General features: G+C 40.6%; 1 protein-coding gene across 1 annotated transcript in view; it reads right to left on the bottom strand.

Annotated features, from left to right (window-relative positions):
• Window positions 1–16,132, bottom strand: part of LOC134184026 (protocadherin Fat 3-like) — a 16,238-nt gene extending 106 nt beyond the window's left edge. The window contains exon 1 of the mRNA XM_062651629.1: window positions 1–16,132. This exon is cut by the window's left edge and continues 106 nt beyond it. Coding sequence (XP_062507613.1) covers window positions 72–16,001 — 15,930 coding nt within the window. The 5' untranslated portion in view covers window positions 16,002–16,132 and the 3' untranslated portion in view covers window positions 1–71.
• Window positions 16,133–23,580: the final 7,448 nt, after the last annotated feature.

Below are 23,580 nucleotides of genomic sequence, written 5' to 3' on the forward strand. Positions count from 1 at the left end.
GTCACCATGCAATCTTCTCATGTGACAAGAATGCACTTTAGCATGTTATGTCACTTGTCTGATTGTCATGATCAGCCTGATTGGCTTCCTCCTGAATCCTGCACTAGATGCTTCCTGTAGTTATAATTTCTGTTCCGCCTCTGAACTAAGCAAACAGCTATAACCACTGCAGCTGCAATAAGAATGAGTGTTGCTACAGCGACACCCAAAGCCACTTTGTAATTCATTATTTCTTTCACATTTGACTCCAGGAAGTCCTTGGGCTCTGTCGCACCATCTAAATTGCCACCTGTTGCAAAATAAGCCTCCACGGATAGCCCAATGTCATGTGACAGCTTGTCATATCCATTTGAATCCAGTGCTTCAATTACTTGATTTGCTGGTACAATGTTGCTCCCTTGCAAAACTGCCAGAACAACTTGACTTTCATCTTCACTAGAATAAACATTGGCCACAACTACAACAACGTCATGACTTTTGAGGAATTTCTCCATAATATTACCAACCACAAGTCCAACTGTTTCACCAAGATTCTCCATGTTTTCACGAACAACTATAGTTACCATAGTGTTGTCATGATTGTGTTGTTTGTTATCTAGAGCAAACGACACTCCAGAGGTATCGCTGCTGGAGCAAGACAAACCACTATATCCCTCTTGACAAGAACAAGAGAATCCACCTCCAACCAAATCAGAACAGTTGCCATTATTCTTACAAGGTGAATCTGAACATTTTGACAGGCACGTTGGACTAAGCTGTACAACTACTTTTTCCGCAATACCAATCCAACGTGATGATTTTAGTAGTTGACCATTCATATAGCAAAGCTGTGAATTACCAGTAATGAAAACAGTTCTCCCTACAGACACAACATTGTGCAGACCATCCAAGTTCAACAGCTGGCCATTAAAAAAGACATACATGTCACTTCCAATCGACATTAGCCCGCTCAAAGCATTGACATTAAGCAACCGGCTATTGTCAGAGATAGATAAAAGGCGACCAATTGTCGTGAGATTCTGTAATCCATCTAGACTTTCAACACTTGATAGAGATATGATGAGATCTTGACCAATAGTCTGCAAAGACTCAAGTCCCCTCAAATTTTTTAGAGCTGCGTTGCTACGCACTTCTACCTTTCCTGATATCGTATGAAGTGACGATAATCCACTGATGCTGACTAAATGAGGATTCGATTTTATCACTAGGTCTTTTGACAATGACATTAGACGTTGGCTAAATCCATCAAAAGTTGTCAGGTGGGTGTTGCCTTCAACCAATAGTGATTCTAGATTTATGAGGTTTCCAAGACCTGCAAATGATGTAACTGACAATGATTTTAATTCCAATGTTTTCACAGACTGAAGAAACATCAATGGCAAAAGTGATGTAATATTGCATGACGACTGACACTGTACAGACACTCCTGATCCAATTATTGAGTGACATGGTGACAAGGCTTGCAGACGAGAAGTAGAGCTGACGTCATAGAGAGATGCAGATGTGTGTTTTGCATTTTGTAAGTCACAGTCTCGAGAAAATTCAATCAATGTCGTAGATGATGGACTTTCTCCATTCCCCTCTGTCACTATAAAGCTTACCTTCCTTGTCTCTAGTGAAGGCTGATTGTTAATAATGCTCTTCATTTCAGTGTTCTTGTACCGAAGTGTCAGTAAGGCTTTCTCAAAGTTCTCTGCTTTATCAGGTCCTAGTAGAACTAGCTGACGACTAGCAGATGAATATGGCAGTTGCACCAGTTTGGTACCAAACAAAACATAACTTTCAACAGTGAGGACTTCTGCTGCTCCATCTGGTGTTGCCTCGAGTGTAATGTTTACAGCATCAACCATTCCTGACTGCGTTATGACACGAACCTGTTGGCTAGTAATGGCACGTTTACCATCCATCTCTTTATACAAAATTGAATAGTCAAGACCACTAGCAATCCCATTTAAATCAACCAGGGCAGTCTTGACAAGCGCAATGATTACAAATGATGGTTCACTCCACTCACCTGAATCGTCTCTGACCACAAAAGAAATGAGTCGCTGTCCCTCTGTAGTGCTCAAATTGTAATGTAGAAACTGAACTGACCTCAACACAACCGTATAGTTTCTGATGGAGTCTACACCAGTGAGAACAACTTGTGCTGGATGAATTACAGCTGTAATGTTAGTTCCTGTTGTATCACACACAACTGTTTCATTTATCTCGTTCCCTTGTAACGTTATCACAGCAGACACTAGTCTACTACTGTCAGGGTCGATAACAGTTACATACATTGCAATATGAGCACTACGGGTGCCAATCTTCACTTCAACAGATGAATTGTGTTGTCTGATGCCTGTAAACAGATATGGAGGATCAGTGACAGTGACAATCCTCACAGTTGTATTGACTGGTTGAGACACCATCCCACCATCACTGACTTCAAATCTTATTACTCTCTCAGGAAATTGTTGAGGATTTCTATAATTTGTGTTATTGTAGCGTAAGTACTGCAAAGCCATCACAAAAGCTGTCGAAGAAGCTGGACCACGTAGAAATGCAGAATGCTGGCTTGGACCAATAGTAACACGAACATCAAAAACTGAGCTCATTTCAGAAAACAGAACATCCTCAGGGCCAACGGGATTCACGAGTGTCACACTGACAGACGAAAAATTAACAGTAGCCAACACATCTGCATCAAAAATCATCACATTCTTTGACACTACAGGCACAGACCCACTCGTCTGCTCCACAAATGATGTCTGGTAGTTGTTGGATGATGAATTAGTAGTATCAAGGTCAATGACTGGCGCATTGTCATTTATGTCACCAATAACCACTCGAACAACGGCAGATCCTGACAGTGACACAGAACCTAAATCCCTGGCTTCTACTAAAAATTCATGTGATGTTGAGCCATTGTCATGATCCAAAGACCTTGCAAGCACAATGAGACCATTGATAGCAGTCACGTTAAATGTACCATCTGCCAGACTGTACACCACTGTCCCGTTTTCTCCCAAATCAACATCACTAGCAACAACTTGACCAATAGGACTTCCCACAATCTCACCTTCATGCACAAAAAAGGTGTAGTTAACACGATCAAATACAGGATGGTTGTCATTGATATCCAGAATATTAACAGACACCATAGCTACAGCAGTCTGAGCTGGACTGCCACCGTCAACAGCGTTAATCTCAAATGCAAACACATCCATGGTTTCTCGGTCCAAAGGTGCCGTGTTGGTAACAACTCCAGTAACTGAGTTAACAGTAAATAGAATAGGCAGAGAAGAATTTTGTAAATGATAGGTAATTTGACTGTTTGTACCGGCATCTTTATCCACTGCAAACACTTGGAGGATTGAGACTCCCACTCTATCTAATTCCATAACATATCTAGTATACGTACTCGAATCTGCTGTAAACATTGGGCTATTGTCATTGGAATCAATGACGTTGATAACAACTAATGTGTGTGATGATTGTTGAGGCTTTCCAAAATCATGAGCAAACACTTCTATTCTGTGTGTTGTCTTGTTTTCATAGTCTAGCTTACCATTCAGGTGCATACTACCTGAGAAACTGTCAATTCTGAGTAGATCCACAGCCGCAAGAGAATAAACAATCTTTCCATTGGAACCCAAGTCACGATCAACAGCCAGTACCTGCCCTATAGTTGTGTTGAGGGATGCAGACTCACTCACCCGTACATGATATTCTGATTGAGAAAAACTAGGACTATTGTCATTGACATCAGTCACCATGATTACAGCAGTCACTTCAGCAGTCAGCATAGGGTTGCCTCCATCTGTTGCCTGAAGTATCAGACTATAGTTAGAAACTACTTCCCGATCCAAAAATTTGTTCAATGACACAGCACCACTAGTAGAGTCAACATCAAACTGGCCTACTCCACTCCCTCCGACTATATGATACATGATCTTGCTATTGACACCAACATCAGCATCTTCAGCCAAAACAGTAAAGACTGTCGACCCAGGTCGTGTATCTTCTGCCACACTGGCATTGTAAAACAATTTAGCGAACACCGGAGAATGGTCATTGATGTCTTCAATTCTAACTGTGACCAGAACAGTAGAATACATAAGATGGTCACCATTTTCAGTGGCTCTTACCACAATCTGCAACTGTTTCACTACCTCTCTATCCAGTACCGTAGCTGTAGAAACAACACCAGTAATAGCATTTATGCTGAAATTATTACTAGCAGCACTTTCATCAATTGAGAAGGTAATGTTAGCATTCAAATTGTCAGGATCACTGGCAGATACCTGAGTTACTAAAGTGCCAGATTGTAATTCCTCATTCACAGTAGCAAAATAAGCTTGTTGAGCAAAGTGTGGAGAAACATCATTGACATTAATGACTCTTATAGTGACTTGAGTAACACTATAATTTGGAGGTTTCCATTTGTCTTCTGCCCTGACACGCACAATGTGAATTTGCTCTGACTCAAAGTTGAGTGACTTTGTCAATATTATAGCACCTGACACGGGATCCACAGAGAAATGACCACTTGGAATCTGGGTGATAATCGAAAAAGTGATCTCTCCAGCAGCCCCACCATCTCTGTCTGTTGCATTTACCTGTAGCACTGTGTACCCAACAGTGGCATTTTCCTGTATCAAAGCCATGTAGTTTTGCCTACTAAACCGTGGAACGTTATCATTTGCATCAAGAACAGTAATGTCAATTGTTGCCGTACTAAACTGTGGTGGATTGCCACCATCCTTTACCACCACAGACAAAGAAATAAGTGGATCTGTTTCAAAGTCAAATGGGCCATTCACAGTAACAAGGCCAGACGCCTGGTTGATGAAAATCAGATAACTATTTACATCCATGTCTGATGTTGAGTAAAACAGAAGTGCATTAGAGCCAGAATCAGAGTCACTAGCTGAGACTTGGACTAGAGACGTACCAACAGGTGAGTTCTCCTCTACTGTCGCAGTGTACTTAAGCAATGTAAACATTGGTCGATTATCATTTTCATCCAGAACTGAAATGACAACGAGAGCATCAGTCTGAGATGTAAGAAATGGAGACCCGTGGTCAATTGCTGTTACAATTAGAGTATAACTGTCAACCAGCTCTCTGTCTAGTTTGCCAAGTAAATATATCGTTGCATTAGTTCTTCCTATGTCAAACAGACCAGTTCCACTGCCATTCTTGATAGAATAAACAATAAGACCACTCGCACCTAAATCCAGATCTCTTGCTGTCACAGACCGTAGTGCTGTTCCTTGAACGGCACCTTCACTTACATTAGCCAAATAAACAGAATTTGTAAATTCTGGCGAGTTATCATTGACATCATTAACAGTGACATTCACAATAGCAGTCCCAAATAGTGGCTGTAAACCCATATCAGTAGCGACAACCACCAGAGAGTAAAAGTCACACATCTCTCTGTCCAGCACCACTGCAGTGGTGAGTACTCCTGTCAATGGCTCAATAACAAATTCAGGAAATGTATTATTGAACCCAAATACAATAGAAAACGTAATGTTGCTATTCCTTCCTGCATCAGCATCAATAGCTGATACTCTTCCAACCTCACTTCCAATAGGCTTATTTTCATCTACAGACATTGAATAGAGATGTTGACTAAATTTTGGTGAATTGTCGTTAGCATCAAGTACATCAATTTGAACGGTAGTCCTAGCAGCTTGCACAGGAAGCCCATGATCACGAGCCAGTACAGTCAGAAAGTATTCTGAAATCAACTCTCTGTCTAGCCCACCAGTAACAGTCAATTCTCCAGAAGTTTGATTAACAGCAAACACTCCACCAATGTCACCTGACTCAATGAAGTATGCTACTCGTCCATTGTCTCCAGAATCAGAATCATAAGCATCAATGACACTAACCACGTAACCAATCGCTTCATTTTCCCTGACTAAGACCTTCCCACTTCTTGGTAGAAAGACTGGTTCATTGTCATTGACATCTGTTATCTTGACAACTAATGGATGGGAAACCGATCGAGCAGGAAGTCCCGTGTCAGTAGCAATCACAGTCAATGTATAGTTGGACACGGATTCCCGATCAAGAGACTGGTTTAAAGTAATCACACCAGTTAACCTGTCTATTACGAAAACATCGTCAGGGAGCAAGAAGAACACGACGTCAGAGCCATCACCATCTAAAGCCTGCACTTGATCAATTACGTGGCCTACACTGACATTTTCAATTACACTAGCAGTTCCACTAAAGTTGAGTAACATAGGTATAAAGCCATTTGTTTCGTTGATTAGTAACTGCATCACAATGGGCTGACTCAAGTCTTTTCCATCACTGATTCTCATTTCTAACAATCTTTTCTCTCCTAGTGGCTCTGGTGCTACATTGCTGTAAACTAGACTATGCAACAGTTCAATAAAGGCAGAAGCAGGTAAAGGGCCATTTGCAAATGAAAAGTAGAATCGTGACATGTCTCCTACATCAGATCTAGTTGACAGTGCACCATCAACAGAAACATTCAAGAATTCTGATTGCTTGTTCAGAGGTTCTTGTATGATTACTTCAATAAATGCAAATGTGGAGTTATCATTATCTGTGATACTCACAGCCTCATCTTTCAATAGTTGAATACTGGACTCACCCTCTGTGAAGACTGGAACTCTTGTCAAGTTGACATTTAGTGCTGGTGGATCGTTTATAAATGTAATATCAACTGTTGCATAAACTGAACTACTCACACCTCCTTCCAAATCCTTGGCTTGAATTTCAATTATTCGCCTGACTGCAGATGGTTCTTCAGCACTGTTGTTGTATTGCAGACTTTGTAGTAATCCTTGATACTCATAAGAAGTTGCATTTCCAACACACTGAAGGATGCCATGAGTGTAGTTATAATCACAAACAATATTTGATTGGCTACCTGCCACATACAACCACTCACTAGTCATGTCACTTAAATTTAGTATTTGAGCATGTAAACATGACAATATCCTGCTGTCAACATCCAGTAAGACTGACTTGGATGCTGTTATTGCAATGCCATCATCTCCTTCTGTAAACACAGCACTGAAATTGAAGCCATCAGTTCCCATACCATTGATATCAAGCTCAGGAGGATCGTTTAAAGCAGAAAAGCTCACTGTAACATACCTGGCCTCACTTAATAATAGTCCATCACTCACAACAATAGTAATCCGACGAGTAATCTCTGTTGGATTGTCATCTGAATTTTCATAATATAATGACTGAAAAAGAGCTTCATACACTGAAACATTTGCCTTTCCAGTCATAACAAGTGTGCCGTTCATAAATGAAATTTGTATGCCAGAAGGAAGAGATCCAAAAATGCCAAGAGTTTCATGCTTTCCATCAGGAACTAACTGCAGTGACACATGGGCAGAATCCATAGTTGAGTTATCCAGATCCAATATGTCCACACCTCTTGAAATTAGATGGACTTTCCCGTCACTTTCGTTGTACCTGACAAGTGTCACCAAACTGTGAGGGTCACCAACAAAGAGCAGCTTTGGAGCATCATTGACTAGCACAATGTTGACAATTGCAAATACAGAAGAACTCCGCAAAGTTGTGTTGGTATCGATAACCACAAACGAGATCACTCTTTGGACAGCAGATGGCTCAGGTGCAGTATTAAGGTATGCAGTTGTCGCTAAAAGTTTTCTGAAATCTTCTAAAGATGCAGGTCCAGCCAAAACAAGTGTGTTATTCATTCTGAATATCACTATATCCGTTCCCTCAGTCACAGCTGTCACTACCTCATCAGAACCATCCAATGCATTGGTAATGTTGACAACAACAGATGAGATGTTGTAAGTGCCTGAGTCTGAATCAGTAAGATTGAAATTAGAGCCAACTAATCTCACTGAATGCCCTCCTTCCTCAAAAGATGTTGTATAGTTATTTCCACGAGAATTAGTATTCAAATCCAACTCTGGGGTTTGATCATTAATCAGTTGTACTGATATATCAACCATCAGACTGTTGCTAGCTTCGTCTTTATTAAATACCTGCACGCTCAAGTGTCGATCAATTTGAGCTGGTTCTTCCACGCGGTCACCATAGGCTATACTGGACAACAGAGTTGCATAAACTTGTACTGTTGCTGTCCCATTCAGCGTAACCATTCTAAAGCCATTGGCAAATGTAGCTCTGACTAAGGGGTGCATTGACAGCAATGTGAGATACTCGCCACATCCAATTATACAATCAATAAATCCTCGATCAGCTGCATCAGTCCACACTTCAAATCTTGTAAATTGTCCGTGTAATTGCATTACACCTTTAGACTGAGCGCCTATTGTCAGTTTTCCAACTCCATCAATGAGCCGATGTTTCAGAGGAATACTATAATTGCCAAAGATTGTATCATTAACATACTGAACCTCGTGTGCAACACCATCTATAAACAATGCTATGTCTGGGAAGTTCATGACAACTGCCACATGATGCCATTCACCATCATTGACAGCAGACTGAAGGAACCAGTAGACTGTAATCATACCAACAGAGCTGCTGTGATATCCGAACACAATCCACTGTCCATTGTTCGTAAAGTGTAATGAATACCGAACAAGACCATCTGTGGAATACTTGCTAAAAACAAATCCATTTGCATTTTGGAGTTTGACAAATACTGAGAACGTCGCAGACTGTCCGTTGATAGTCAAACCACTTGCGTTGTATTCTGCATATCCAGCACTGCTTAAATCAAGCACACTGTCACTCAGTTGAGCATTGCCATAAACTACTGAAAAAGGAAAGACATCAATTGCATTTCCTCCTCCACAACTTGCCAAGTTTCTCGATCTCTTAAATTCAAATCCACAACCAAGACTGCTACTACTTAATGCATGATAACCAGACAAAGATGCCGTTGCTGCTGTGATAATATTAGGAATGTTGGCATCAGCATCAGTAATGCAAATTACATGACCTATGTTTGACAGCTGACCTTCTGTTAGTACAGGATCATCCTCTAGAACAGCAAGCTCAGGTGGACTGTCACTGTATGTTACAATTGACACATTTGCTATAGTAGCAGGACTAGAAAAATTACCATCATTTACTACAAATAATATTTGACGAGGACCAGAGTGAGGCTCTTCATCCTGGCTGTGATATTGAACAAGACGCAATGCTTCTTCATACTCACTTACAGTTGCTTTGCCCTCAAATAGCAGACTGCGTTTATTATCCAAGTGTGTTACTCTTATTGAACCAGAAAACGGTAATGGTCGTTTCAGTACCAAACGGCCAGTTAATCTAGGAGCAGTGCAAGTCGTCAAGCAGACCACTTTATCAATTGTAAGGACATAATCTGTTACGAAAAGTCCCCACATTTTGGCAATCAATGGATTCACTCCAGGTTGCTCAGTGCCGACAAACACAGTCCCCTGGATATTGTCAGAGAAAGGGTGTGTCAAAGATCTTACACAGGATGAGTTGCCAGCATAAAATGTCAGCATAGGATAACTGATAACAACACCAACATAGTGCCACAATGACAACGATGAAATTAGCATATGAGGACAAGACAGTCTAATGGCATCACTGCTGTTTGATGCTCCTGAAGGAAGATACTTGAATACAAGCTCACTCCTGGTGTATGTAAGACGATAGTAGACTAAACCAGTAGCCAAGTGTATTTTAGAGAACAAAGTCCCTTCCCTATGTGTTTCACTAGATATCCACAAGAAAACAGAAAGCTGCCCACTGGTCAACAAATGATAAACATACTCATTGGGAACTTGAATGTACCCTCCATTTAGAGTCGCTAATCCTCGATTGTCAACTGAAACATCACCGTGTCTTGTTGACCCTGAAACCAAATCAATAGCTCGATTGTGAATATTGCAGTTCACTAAAACCTTGTACGAATCTTCAATAAATGCACAAGGCAAACCAAACCCTGGAGCTAAAGTCTCATTCAACTTTAGCAACCCCACTGTGGCATTGTAAATAAAGTAGAGACTGTGTGTGTCCAAGTCTGTCACGTTCAATTTTTCAGCAACATCAATGGCAGTTCCCTGCTCTGGATATACTATAGACGTGTTTGAGGGAACAGATATAAAGGGTCGGTTGTCATTTACATCAGACACAATTACTGAGACGTTCACTTTTTTAGTGAGAGCAGGATCTCCATGATCATATCCAATGACAGTCACTGCATACTCAGTCTTCTTTTCATAGTCTAAACTGGCAGTCAAATAAAAGAAACCAGTTGATGGATCAACAGCAAAAAGACTGCTGTTGGAATCAAGTCGATATGAAACTTGTCCATTTTCTCCTGAATCATCATCATTTGCAAACAGTTTAGCTAATGTATAACCAACCACTGAATCTTCAGGAACAGTAACCCTGTAAATAGATTGACTGAACTTTGGTTCGTTATCATTAGCATCTCTGACAGTCACAGCTACTGTAACAAAATCATGATGAGATGGAATCCCACCATCTGACGCTCGAATAGTCAACATGTAACTTTTAGTTGCCTCATAATCCAGGCTCACTGCAATAGACAAAACACCTGAAATGCGATCTATATCATATCTCCGTTCTTCATTGCCTTCAATAATAGCATATGTCACATAACTGTTAAGTCCTGCATCAGCATCAACTGCTGCAACAGTCAATAAAGCAGTGCGAACTGGTGTAGCCTCACTAACATTCACTATATATGACTGTTGGTCAAAAAGAGGTGCTTGATCGTTTACATCTTCAACAGTTACTATCACAACTGCTACAGAAGTCAGCAATCCATTTGCAGCAACAGATATGTTATATTCTGGTGTGGTTTCCCGATCAAGAGTTGAGTTGGTGGAAATTAATCCAGATGTTCTGTTGACAACAAAGACGTCAGCATGACTAAGTAAAGAGTAATCAACTACGGCATTAGATCCCTGATCTGCATCTTCTGCAGTCACTTGAACTACAGAAGAACCCGTCAAAGAATCCTCTCTCAGAAAAACCGAGTATACATCAGGCTTAAACACAGGATCATTGTCATCCACATCTACAACTTCAATAAGTAGATTGGTAGTAGTTGATCTGAGTGGTGAGCCACGATCTTGTGCCTGAAAGGTGAGGTTATACATGTGTATCAACTCTCTGTCTAGACTCCTAGCAACTGAGAAAAGGCCACTTGGAGTAACATTAAAATTGGAGCCAACATTTCCACCAACCAGACTAATCTCGACATCACCATTCAGACCCACATCCAAGTCAGTTGCTTTAACAGATAAAAGAATACTTCCTACATGCTCATCTTCCCTCACATACAGTTTAGAAGGGAAAACAACTAACTGTGGTGCGTTGTCATTAACATCCATCACTGAAATAACAACTGTAGCAGTTCCTGTCATTGCAGGTTGTCCGTTGTCTACAGCCTCAATGGTCAAGTTGAAAACATCTTGTTGCTCCCGATCCAATCGTCTCAATGTAGTGATGGATCCCTTTGTAATGTCAATAGTAAAAGAGTCTGGCGGAGACGTTGCAAACCGATACGTTATGACAGCATTGCTGCCAATGTCTGCATCCACTGCTTCTACACGAACAACAAAAGTTCCAGACATGACATCTTCAGAAATATTCACTGAGTATTCTGTTCTCGTGAATACTGGTGCCTGGTCATTCACATCCTGCACTCTAATCTCAACTACTGTTGACTCGTTGAGCGGTGGAGTCCCTTGATCACTAACCACAGCAACAAACCTATAGACAGCCTCGAGTTCTCTATCTAACTCCATAGTTGTCAACACCTCTCCACTGCTCTGGTTGATAAAGAATGCATTGCTGTAAGAGGCATACAGAGAAAATTGCAATTGAGCATTGCTACCTTCATCTTCATCTTGTGCCCGCAGCTGTATTACAATGTGGTTTGCTGCCTGGTTCTCGGTTACATGGCCAATAATCGGTTCATCCAGAAACTGAGGGACGTTGTCATTGACATCCAAGACGAAAACAACAAGATTAGCATATCCTTTCAGTTGTCCATCATCCACTGAAACCCTTAATTCATGCCGAGACTGTGTCTCCCGATCAAGAGTAATCGATGTCGTCACCACACCAGAAGTACGATTGATACTAAACTTGTCAAGACTGCCCGTACTGCTCAGTTCAAACGAATACAGTAGGCCTTTGGTCGCAACACTATCTCTGTCTGTTGCCAACAGATTAGCAACGAATGTTCCATTTGGTAGGTTTTCACTCACATTCGCAGTGTAAACTGACTGACTGAAATTTGGTGCATTGTCGTTGTGGTCAAGAACAAAGACAGTGACAGAAGCAAACTGAGATAGTGGTGGTGTCCCCTTATCCCTAGCTATGACAGTGAAGTTATGTACTGGTCGAGTTTCATGATCGAGAGCACCCTCAACTGTCACGATTCCAGACTCAGAATCGACAGCAAAGACTGTCGTAGAATCTAAAGAATAGCTCACATTGCCATTCATTCCTTCATCTGCATCACTCGCTGACACAGTCAATACCGAGAATCCAGTTTGCTCCCGTTCGTCAACTTGTTGTTCATAGTGAGACAACGTAAACACGGGCACGTTGTCATTCACATCTTCTATAGTCACTTCAACTACTGTTTCTGCAGTTTTCTGTATATCTCCGCCATCACAAGCCTCAACAGTCAGACGATACTTGTTCTTTACTTCACGATCCAGAGAAGAAACTACAGTAACCTGTCCAGATTGGAAATCGACGTCAAAGACATCACCAATATTTCCAGCAGTCAACTTGTAACTGACGTTAGCATTAGTGCCATCATCTCGGTCAGTAGCATGAAGTGCAAACACACTTGTGCCAACCGTCACATTCTCCGATAAGGTGAAGCTGTATGGCTCGTTTCGGAATATTGGGCCATTGTCATTTATGTCAAGCACATTCACAAACACATCTGTCGTAGTAACAAACACGTCGGGAGAAGCAGAGTCGGTAAGTTCCACTTGAACCATGTAGCTAGATTTAGCCTCACGATCTAAGTTTGCTGTAGCTATGAAATAAGCAATGCTAGAATTCTTAGGGTCAGCTGCTACATAAAATAATTGTCTGTCTGTAAAGTTGACATTGAATGAGTATGAACGATGAATGTCTTGATCCGTTATTGTCAGAACAGCAACAGTTTGCTCTTGTGGCTGCGACTCTTTCGCACTTCCCATATACAACTGTCTATCAAACTTGGGCGGATTGTCATTCTGATCTAATACTCTAATTTCAACTGTTGCTGTTGCATTGAGAGATGGCTTGCCTCCGTCAATTGCAGCAATTGTCAACGTGTGCTCCTCGGCTGTTTCTCTGTCAAGACTTCCAACGGTCATCAACAGTCCTGAAAAACTATTGATTGCAAACAAGCCTTGTGAGTTACCATCAATGATGGAATACGAAATTTTGCCATTTACACCTTCTTCCTCATCAATTGCCAGAACAGTGATTACGTGTCCAAGATCATTCTCCAGGACTGATGCATTGTAAGGAAGCTCAACAAACATTGGAGCAATATCATTAGCATCTTCAACAGATACAGTAATGTTTGCTTCTGTTGACAGTGATGGATATCCACTGTCCACAACTGCAACTGTTATGATATATACTTTTTTCTTTTCGTAATCTAAACGACTATCCAACCTAAACTCTCCTGTTGTTTCATTCAGTTCAAAGACACGGTCCACATTGCCACTGACGATATAGAATGACACAATTCCGTTTTCACCCACATCTAAATCAGTTGCTTTAACAGATAAAAGGATATTTCCTACATGCTCATCTTCCCTCACATACAGTTTAGAAGGGAAAACAACTAACTGTGGTGCGTTGTCATTAACATCCATCACTGAAATAACAACTGTAGCAGTTCCTGTCATTGCAGGTTGTCCGTTGTCTACAGCCTCAATGGTCAAGTTGAAAACATCTTGTTGCTCCCGATCCAATCGTCTCAATGTAGTGATGGATCCCTTTGTAATGTCAATAGTAAAAGAGTCTGGCGGAGACGTTGCAAACCGATACGTTATGACAGCATTGCTGCCAATGTCTGCATCCACTGCTTCTACACGAACAACAAAAGTTCCAGACATGACATCTTCAGAAATATTCACTGAGTATTCTGTTCTCGTGAATACTGGTGCCTGGTCATTCACATCCTGCACTCTAATCTCAACTACTGTTGACTCGTTGAGCGGTGGAGTCCCTTGATCACTAACCACAGCAACAAACCTATAGACAGCCTCGAGTTCTCTATCTAACTCCATAGTTGTCAACACCTCTCCACTGCTCTGGTTGATAAAGAATGCATTGCTGTAAGAGGCATACAGAGAAAATTGCAATTGAGCATTGCTACCTTCATCTTCATCTTGTGCCCGCAGCTGTATTACAATGTGGTTTGCTGCCTGGTTCTCGGTTACATGGCCAATAATCGGTTCATCCAGAAACTGAGGGACGTTGTCATTGACATCCAAGACGAAAACAACAAGATTAGCATATCCTTTCAGTTGTCCATCATCCACTGAAACCCTTAATTCATGCCGAGACTGTGTCTCCCGATCAAGAGTAATCGATGTCGTCACCACACCAGAAGTACGATTGATACTAAACTTGTCAAGACTGCCCGTACTGCTCAGTTCAAACGAATACAGTAGGCCTTTGGTCGCAACACTATCTCTGTCTGTTGCCAACAGATTAGCAACGAATGTTCCATTTGGTAGGTTTTCACTCACATTCGCAGTGTAAACTGACTGACTGAAATTTGGTGCATTGTCGTTGTGGTCAAGAACAAAGACAGTGACAGAAGCAAACTGAGATAGTGGTGGTGTCCCCTTATCCCTAGCTATGACAGTGAAGTTATGTACTGGTCGAGTTTCATGATCGAGAGCACCCTCAACTGTCACGATTCCAGACTCAGAATCGACAGCAAAGACTGTCGTAGAATCTAAAGAATAGCTCACATTGCCATTCATTCCTTCATCTGCATCACTCGCTGACACAGTCAATACCGAGAATCCAGTTTGCTCCCGTTCGTCAACTTGTTGTTCATAGTGAGACAACGTAAACACGGGCACGTTGTCATTCACATCTTCTATAGTCACTTCAACTACTGTTTCTGCAGTTTTCTGTATATCTCCGCCATCACAAGCCTCAACAGTCAGACGATACTTGTTCTTTACTTCACGATCCAGAGAAGAAACTACAGTAACCTGTCCAGATTGGAAATCGACGTCAAAGACATCACCAATATTTCCAGCAGTCAACTTGTAACTGACGTTAGCATTAGTGCCATCATCTCGGTCAGTAGCATGAAGTGCAAACACACTTGTGCCAACCGTCACATTCTCCGATAAGGTGAAGCTGTATGGCTCGTTTCGGAATATTGGGCCATTGTCATTTATGTCAAGCACATTCACAAACACATCTGTCGTAGTAACAAACACGTCGGGAGAAGCAGAGTCGGTAAGTTCCACTTGAACCATGTAGCTAGATTTAGCCTCACGATCTAAGTTTGCTGTAGCTATGAAATAAGCAATGCTAGAATTCTTAGGGTCAGCTGCTACATAAAATAATTGTCTGTCTGTAAAGTTGACATTGAATGAGTATGAACGATGAATGTCTTGATCCGTTATTGTCAGAACAGCAACGGTTTGCTCTTGTGGCTGCGACTCTTTCGCACTTCCCATATACAACTGTCTATCAAACTTGGGCGGATTGTCATTCTGATCTAATACTCTAATTTCAACTGTTGCTGTTGCATTGAGAGATGGCTTGCCTCCGTCAATTGCAGCAATTGTCAACGTGTGCTCCTCGGCTGTTTCTCTGTCAAGACTTCCAACGGTCATCAACAGTCCTGAAAAACTATTGATTGCAAACAAGCCTTGTGAGTTACCATCAATGATGGAATACGAAATTTTGCCATTTACACCTTCTTCCTCATCAATTGCCAGAACAGTGATTACGTGTCCAAAATCATTCTCCAGGACTGATGCATGGTAAGGAAGCTCAACAAACATTGGAGCAATATCATTAGCATCTTCAACAGATACAGTAATGTTTGCTTCTGTTGACAGTGATGGATATCCACTGTCCACAGCTGCAATTGTTATGATATATACTTTTTTCTTTTCGTAATCTAAACGACTTTCCAACCTAAACTCTCCTGTTGTTTCATTCAGTTCAAAGACACGGTCCACGTTGCCACTAATGATATAGAATAAAACATTCCCATTCAGATCAACATCATCATCTGTAGCTGATACGACAAACAAGACTTCACTTACTGCAGAGTTCTCTGATACAGATACAGATGAAGGTATGCTGTGAAATACAGGAGAATTATCATTCACATCAAGCAATACAATTGTCACATTTGATGAAGCTGTCTTAGCAGGAATTCCAGTGTCAACAGCCAGCAGGATAAACTTATACACTTCCTGTATTTCACGATCAAGTGCAGAGGTAGTCAAGTTTGTCACAATCGTTTCTGCTTCCACACTAAATGGTGCCACAACAGGCTCACCTCCAATTGTAGTCATTATGTAATTGATTGCTGTGTTGTCGACATCTCTGTCAGATGCATTGAAGTACACCACAGCTGTCATGTCTGTGATGTTCTCATAAACAGCAACACTGTATGACTGTTGACTAAACTTCGGAGTGTTATCATTTATAAGTGTAATGTTTACAAACACTGTTGCATTGTTTCCAAAGTCTTGACCATCATATAAACGAAATATGACACTTCTGGTTAGTTCAACAAATGAAGGTTCATCAGCACTATTCACGTAATAAAAGAACGATAAGAGCCTCTCAATAGCACTAAAATTCAGTGGCTGAGTGAAATTCAGTGATAAGTAGTGAACAGAAGACACAACCACTGTGTTGTTGGCATCCAATGAAGCATTAAATACAATTTGCTCTTCAGTGCCATCAGTTGCTCCAATTAGGAAAACGTCTAGTCTATGGATTACAACACTGTCAACATCTGAAATGGCAACTTCATTAATTTCAATTAATTGAACTCCACCACTATTCTCGGCATAGAATACCAGCCTGTCCAATGATGTTAAATCAGTAAAATTCAAATCTAGAACTGGTAGATCATTTACAGGTCTTATTTCTATCCATGTAAATGCAGAGGTGACATTCTCTCTGTCAGCCACTTCAACAACAATCAGTCGAATTCCCTGTGTAGGCTCTGCTGCTACATTACCATAGAAGATCAGTTTCAAAGCCTCTTCATATTCCTGCACTGACCCTTGTCCAGTAAAATCCACCCGCCCATCTGATTCAGACAAGTGAACACTTAAATTCAAATTAGCCTTGTCAGGTATCTGTAAAAACTCATCTGCAGCATCAGGTCTCATTGCAATGTGTATTCTTGCAGACAGAAGATATACATCATCTGGATCAGTAATAGAGGCATTGGGACCAACAACACCAACCAACGGACCCGACTCTTCAAACACAGTTGTAAAGCTACTGCCCTCAATAAAAGGGCCAGTTAGATCTACCATTGGTGGGTCATTTACGGCAACAACAGTCACCACTGTAAACACCTTGTTGCTTGTTTGGTTGCTATCAGCAACAATGAACTGAAGTAGTCTTGTGTCAACAGCAGGATCATCGAGATCATTAACAAAAGATATTGATGCCAGAGCTCTTTCATATTCCATCAATACATTTTGATTAGATAAGTATATCATGCTGCTGCCATTACCTGAAATCGTAAGACCAAACCCACAATCACAAATCAACAGTTTGTCTCCTACTTGAAAGTTGATAATCTCAACAGTAGCAGACAACAATTCCTTATCATCTGGATCTTCTATAACAACTTTACCAACAACAGGCTGAGGCATACTACCTTCCAAAAACTGCAATGTGAAATTTTCAGATTGAATTCCAACACTCAGTCTTGGTTGATCATTAGTTGGAATTAAAGTCATCACACATATACCAGCAGCAGTCAATGAAAGGTTGCTATCCTGCACTGCAACTGTGATGTTTCTTACTAGAGGAGATGTTGGATTATCAGCAGTGTTTTCATATGTCAAAGTCTTAAGCATGGCTTCAAACTGTTGTGCATAAGCAGGACCCTTCAGTTGCAAAGTATAATTGAAGTTGAAGTACAACACACCAATCTGTGGGGAAACAGTTTTATCAACAGCTAATATCTCACTGCTACCATCTTGTCCATCAGTAATTGTCACATAGACACACTCCAATGGAAAATTGCCACTATCAGCATCTGTGAGAATTAGTGATGAATTGACTGCAGCAGCAGCTGGTCCGCCTTCTACAAACCTGGCCGCAAAGTCATTACCTGCAATGTCAGCACCATTTAAATCAAGCAAAGGAGGTTGATCATTTCTTAATACAATGTGGACAGCAACTATCATAGGGCTGCTGTAGTATTTACCATCAAAAACACGCATCCTGATCGACACGTTCTTTCCTTCTGGTTCATCATTTATGTTTGCAAACCTAACCATGTGAAGAGCTGATGTGTAGTCTGCAGTAATCGAAGCACCTTGAATTAGCAGTACTTGGCCACTATAGAAAAGCTGTGCAGTAAGATTTAGGGGCAAACGTCCTTCCAATGACAAGACATCAGATGTCATTCCAGATTGTCCACAAAACAAAGTACAAGCCATGTCTTGCTCATTCCATGCCACACTCACAAACATCACTCCCCACAACTTGCCACTAAACGTTGTGATATTTCTAGGAGCTCCACCTAGAAACACACTTGTTGCCTGTTGCATGTTGATGTGATCCCTAATAATGCCTGCTTCTAGATATGCACCATCCACATATACCCTCAGTTCCATTAATTGACGAACTACAGCCAAATAATGCCATGTTCCGTGTTCTACCATTGATGGTATTCTAGCTGTTATTGTATCCTGGCTACTTGTGTACACAATCATGTCATCAGTCACTGATAGAGTGAACAATAAATCATCACTTGTATTAAACAAAGCAACGATAGTCCCACCACTGCCATTAACTGCAGCATTATACCAACCTGCTATGGTCCAGTTTCCACTTAAATCTATTTTAGATTCTCCATCTTCCACTTGACCAAACGAAGATGGACTGCCATCAAACACAATAACATCACTTTGAAAACGCTGAAGACTACTTCCATTGTAAAAAGACAGACGACTCCAATCACTTACTTGAAACAACTGACATGTTGTCACTAATGAGGAAGCATTCAGCAGCATTGGACATGGAGTGAGAGCTGCTGGATCCTGAATGTTCATCAGAAATTCTGACTGAATGCTGATTGTAGTACTTTTTATTAGCTCATCATTATCAAAAACTACTGCACCTTGCGCTACTGGTACAGGGTCAGAATCTTCCTCATATCTAACAATTGAATGCTGAAGATTTAAATGAGGAGGATTGTCATTCACTAAAGTTGCGAACAATGTCAATATTGCTTCATGACTTGTAAAGTGACCATCATAAATCTGCACTGACACTGTCCTAATTTTGATTCCTGGTTCTTCTCTCTTGTTGATGTAATGCATTGTCTGAAATGCTGCCTCGCACTCAGCAACAGTAAGTGATCCCACAACTTTCATTACACGGCCCCGTTCCTCATAATTAACATAAACAGAGCTAGATGGATTGATGCTGTTGCTGCTATTGATGTAAAGTGATTCTTCACAAGCAAACATACAGAGAACATCAAATTCCAGTATTGTACCAGCTCGAACAGCAATGCCCCACATTTGACCACTGAACCCATTACCTCCCAACCGATACTGACCACTTCCTGTGCTAACATTACCAGATATCATACTTGTAGACACAAATGAAGTGCCATCAACAAATAGCACAACAGACAATACAGTTGGATCAAATACAATGACAAGAAAATGCCAGTGTCCATCATCAACTCGAACATCCCTTAAAGAACAATCGAATGAAAGAGCCGTGAATGAAGAGCCAGATTGATATGTCCAATGCACTGCATTTCCAACTACAGACAAATCAAACAGTTCCGTTCCTGATCCAGCTTCAACAAATGACACCACTGATCCTCCATCACCTGAAACATTGACCCAACCAGACAGAGTGTAACTGTTGGAAGTATCAATTATTAATGCCATTTCCTTGGTTACAGCATGAGCTGTCCCATCAAAGGTCAGCATGCCACTCTCTTTGTCAACAGTAACTCCATGAATCGGTTTAATGCTTCCACTTAGATCAAAAGCACCAGCTATACCACACAAATCATACATGGTTAGTGTGGTGTCTTGTACTTGACAGTATGGATGCATCAATGTTGATGGCAACAACCCTGATCCAAACAAAGCAGCAGTAGCATTCGGCATAAAGAAATTCAAATTGTCATCTTGATCAGTCAACGTAAATCCTGATCCAATACGAGTGTGTAGATCACCCTCATTGAATTTTTGCACAAAAGGCATAAATGTTGCATGAGGTGGATTATCATTTGTATCAATTACAGACACTAATACCATAACTGAAGCATTAAGAGAAGGAATGCCACCATCTACAGCCATTACAACCAACTCAAAAACTCGCAACATTGGTTCTTCATAGTCAAGATGTTTCTGTGTTCTTATCTCTCCTGAAATGGAATCTATCTCTAGTGACTCATTTGTATTGCCAGAAGTAATCATGTATGTTATGATAGCATTAGATCCATGGTCTGCATCAGTAGCTAAGATGGTTATCACACTGCTTCCCACAGCAACATCTTCTTTGACAGTTACACTGTATGATGCATTGGCAAACTGTGGAAAATGGTCATTGATATCAATCACAAAAATTACAACAAAAGAAGGCTTGGATTCCAACAGAGGCATTCCCAAATCATAAAGCCTTACAGTGAGATTAAAAATTTGCTGCAAGGGTTTTCCCAGTCCTCCAGTTGCTACAGATATCAATCCACTTGCTGAATTTATGATAAATAAATTGTCATCATTCCCAGCTTCAATCCAGAATCTAAAGTCTTTGTTAGGAGATGTGGCATCTGCATCAGTAGCTGACAGTACAGAAACAGAAGTTCCAGAAAGAGCCAGTTCCTCAACAGAAGCATTATAAACACCAGATGTAAATCGAGGAGAGTTGTCATTCACGTCACCAATTATCAAAGTAATGTAAGCAGTGCTAAATAGATTGTCTTCATCGCTCACAATGATTTCATACGTAGCCATTGCTTCTTGCTCTCTGTCATACGTTCTGTTTGTTCTCACAATGCCTTCTGCATTAACAGTAATATCTGTTGTATGCATAACAAGAAAACTCAATGAATGATGTGTAGCACCATTACCAGATGTTCCAGACGCAATGTAATCAAAGTCTGTATTTGTACAATCACAGTTGTGATCCTGGTTCGGTTCCAAATAATCAAGATCAAACGCTGATATGTTGGCTAGTATATGCCCTTGATGTGTGTCTTCTGACAACCATACTGTCAAGTTAGAGTTTGTAATTTCTGGTCGATTATCGTTAACATTCAATATATGAACTGAAACACTTGCTCTTGGAAACCTTAATTCATTTGAATGTTCGTCATAAACTATCACTTCAAAGCACATACAAGAAGCAATCTCATAGTCAACAGCCTTCTGCAAAGTGACCACACCAGAAGTAGAATTAAGAGAAAAGAAATCTGAGTATTGGTTATTCAAAATAAAATACAAGAGATTAGCACTAGAATCTTGGTCTTCAGCAATCACTTGAAGCACAAAAGAACCAACAGCTGCACTTTCTACTAACTGAATGTCATATTTAGTCTTCGTAAATTTTGGAAAAAATTCATCAACATCTCTCACTGAGACAATCAATGTGACATTGACAGATCGACGAGGGTAACCAAGATCAAATGCTTCTACTTGTAGTGTATATGTTACCTCATCTTCATGGTCTAAGGCTATGGTTGTACGTATCACGCCATTAGGATCCACAGCAAAAGGAACACTTACATTTTCCAAAAGACGATACACTAACTCACCATTTGACCCCTCATCATTATCTCTTGCAATAATAATAGCAACAATGTCACCTACAGGAGCATTCTCAGACACATTAAAGAAGAATTCATCATAACCAAATGTTGGAGAGTTGTCATTGATGTCTGTCACCTTTACAGTTACTCGAGTGGTCGAATTGAATACAGAATAACCATGATCTTCTGCAACAACTTCAAACTCATAAAAATCCACTGTTTCTCTATCCAGTGACTTGACAACGCTAATTACCCCTGATGTAACATCGATTTCAAAAACATCAAGATGTTTTGATACAATACGGTAGCTCAGCAGACCATTGCTGCCCAAATCATCGTCAGTTGCCTGTACTTCTAAAATAGAAGTGTTAACAGTAATACCCTCAGATATTAAAACGTTGTAGAGCTCTTGCTGGAATACTGGTTTGTGCTCATTGGTGTTGATTACTCTAATAAACACATCCACTACTGAAAACAACTGCATATCTCCTCTGTCAGATGCTCTAATTGTCAAATTATACATTGAAACATTCAGCTGTAACTGTTTTTCAACATATATAGCTCCTGATGTTGAATTTATTGCAAATGGGGTAGACTCTATACAATGGTATCTCACTTCTCCATTCAATCCTGTATCCATGTCACTTGCTTGAACGTACAGAACTGTTGTACCGACAGGAGTATCTGCTTCAACAACACCTTCATAATGTGATAAATTAAACATTGGACGGTGATCATTTACATGTTGGATTCTAACTCGTACATTTGCTTCTGCACTATCATCTATACCATCATTTACCAACACAGCAAGTGCTCTTGCTTCATTGCTTGATGGTTCATCAGCTGTGTTCTGATACTTAACAGTCTTTAGGAGCATTTCAAATGCACTTACAGGTGCATGAATATCAAAAGAAAGACACACAATAATGTTCAATCCATCTTTAGTCTGACTGGCATAAACTGTCCGACCATTCACCGTCGCAGCATACCGTATGTGTTCGTCTTCACCATCTAGTGGATTACGAATAATGATCTTCATTAAGGCAAGAGTGTCATTGTCATCATCACTGACTGTGAGCTCCGAGATGTTTCCTATATGTACACCAGCTGTTTCTTCTCTAAACACAGCATCATACCAAGGACGAGACAAATCACTTTGAAGGTTGACTACAGGTGGATCATTCACTGCGAATATGGAAATAAACACCGAGAAAGGATTTGATGTTACATTACCATCATCTGTCACAGTAAATACAACTTCCCTTCTGGTAGTGTTAAGATCATTTTCTTTGTTATCATATGTCACAGCCTGCAAGAAGGATATGTAGTCCATCACTGATGCTATTCCTGACACTAGTAGTAACCCATCAGAATAGTCAACTTGAAGAAACTTGGATACAGTGGTTGAATTCAGTTGCTCCATTGCATTTAGCTTATTCTTTAGCCTAACAGTTGCTCTCAGAAACCATTTGCTATCAACATCCGTGATGGTTAGACTACTGGCAATGACTACTCCCCCACTGTCTTCACGAAACGTTGCTATCCGTGATCCAGTAATAACAGGAAAATCATTGACTGATTCAAAACTCACTCGAGCA

Source organism: Corticium candelabrum, chromosome 9 (genome assembly GCF_963422355.1).
Source record: "Corticium candelabrum chromosome 9, ooCorCand1.1, whole genome shotgun sequence".
Lineage (NCBI taxonomy): Eukaryota > Metazoa > Porifera > Homoscleromorpha > Homosclerophorida > Plakinidae > Corticium > Corticium candelabrum.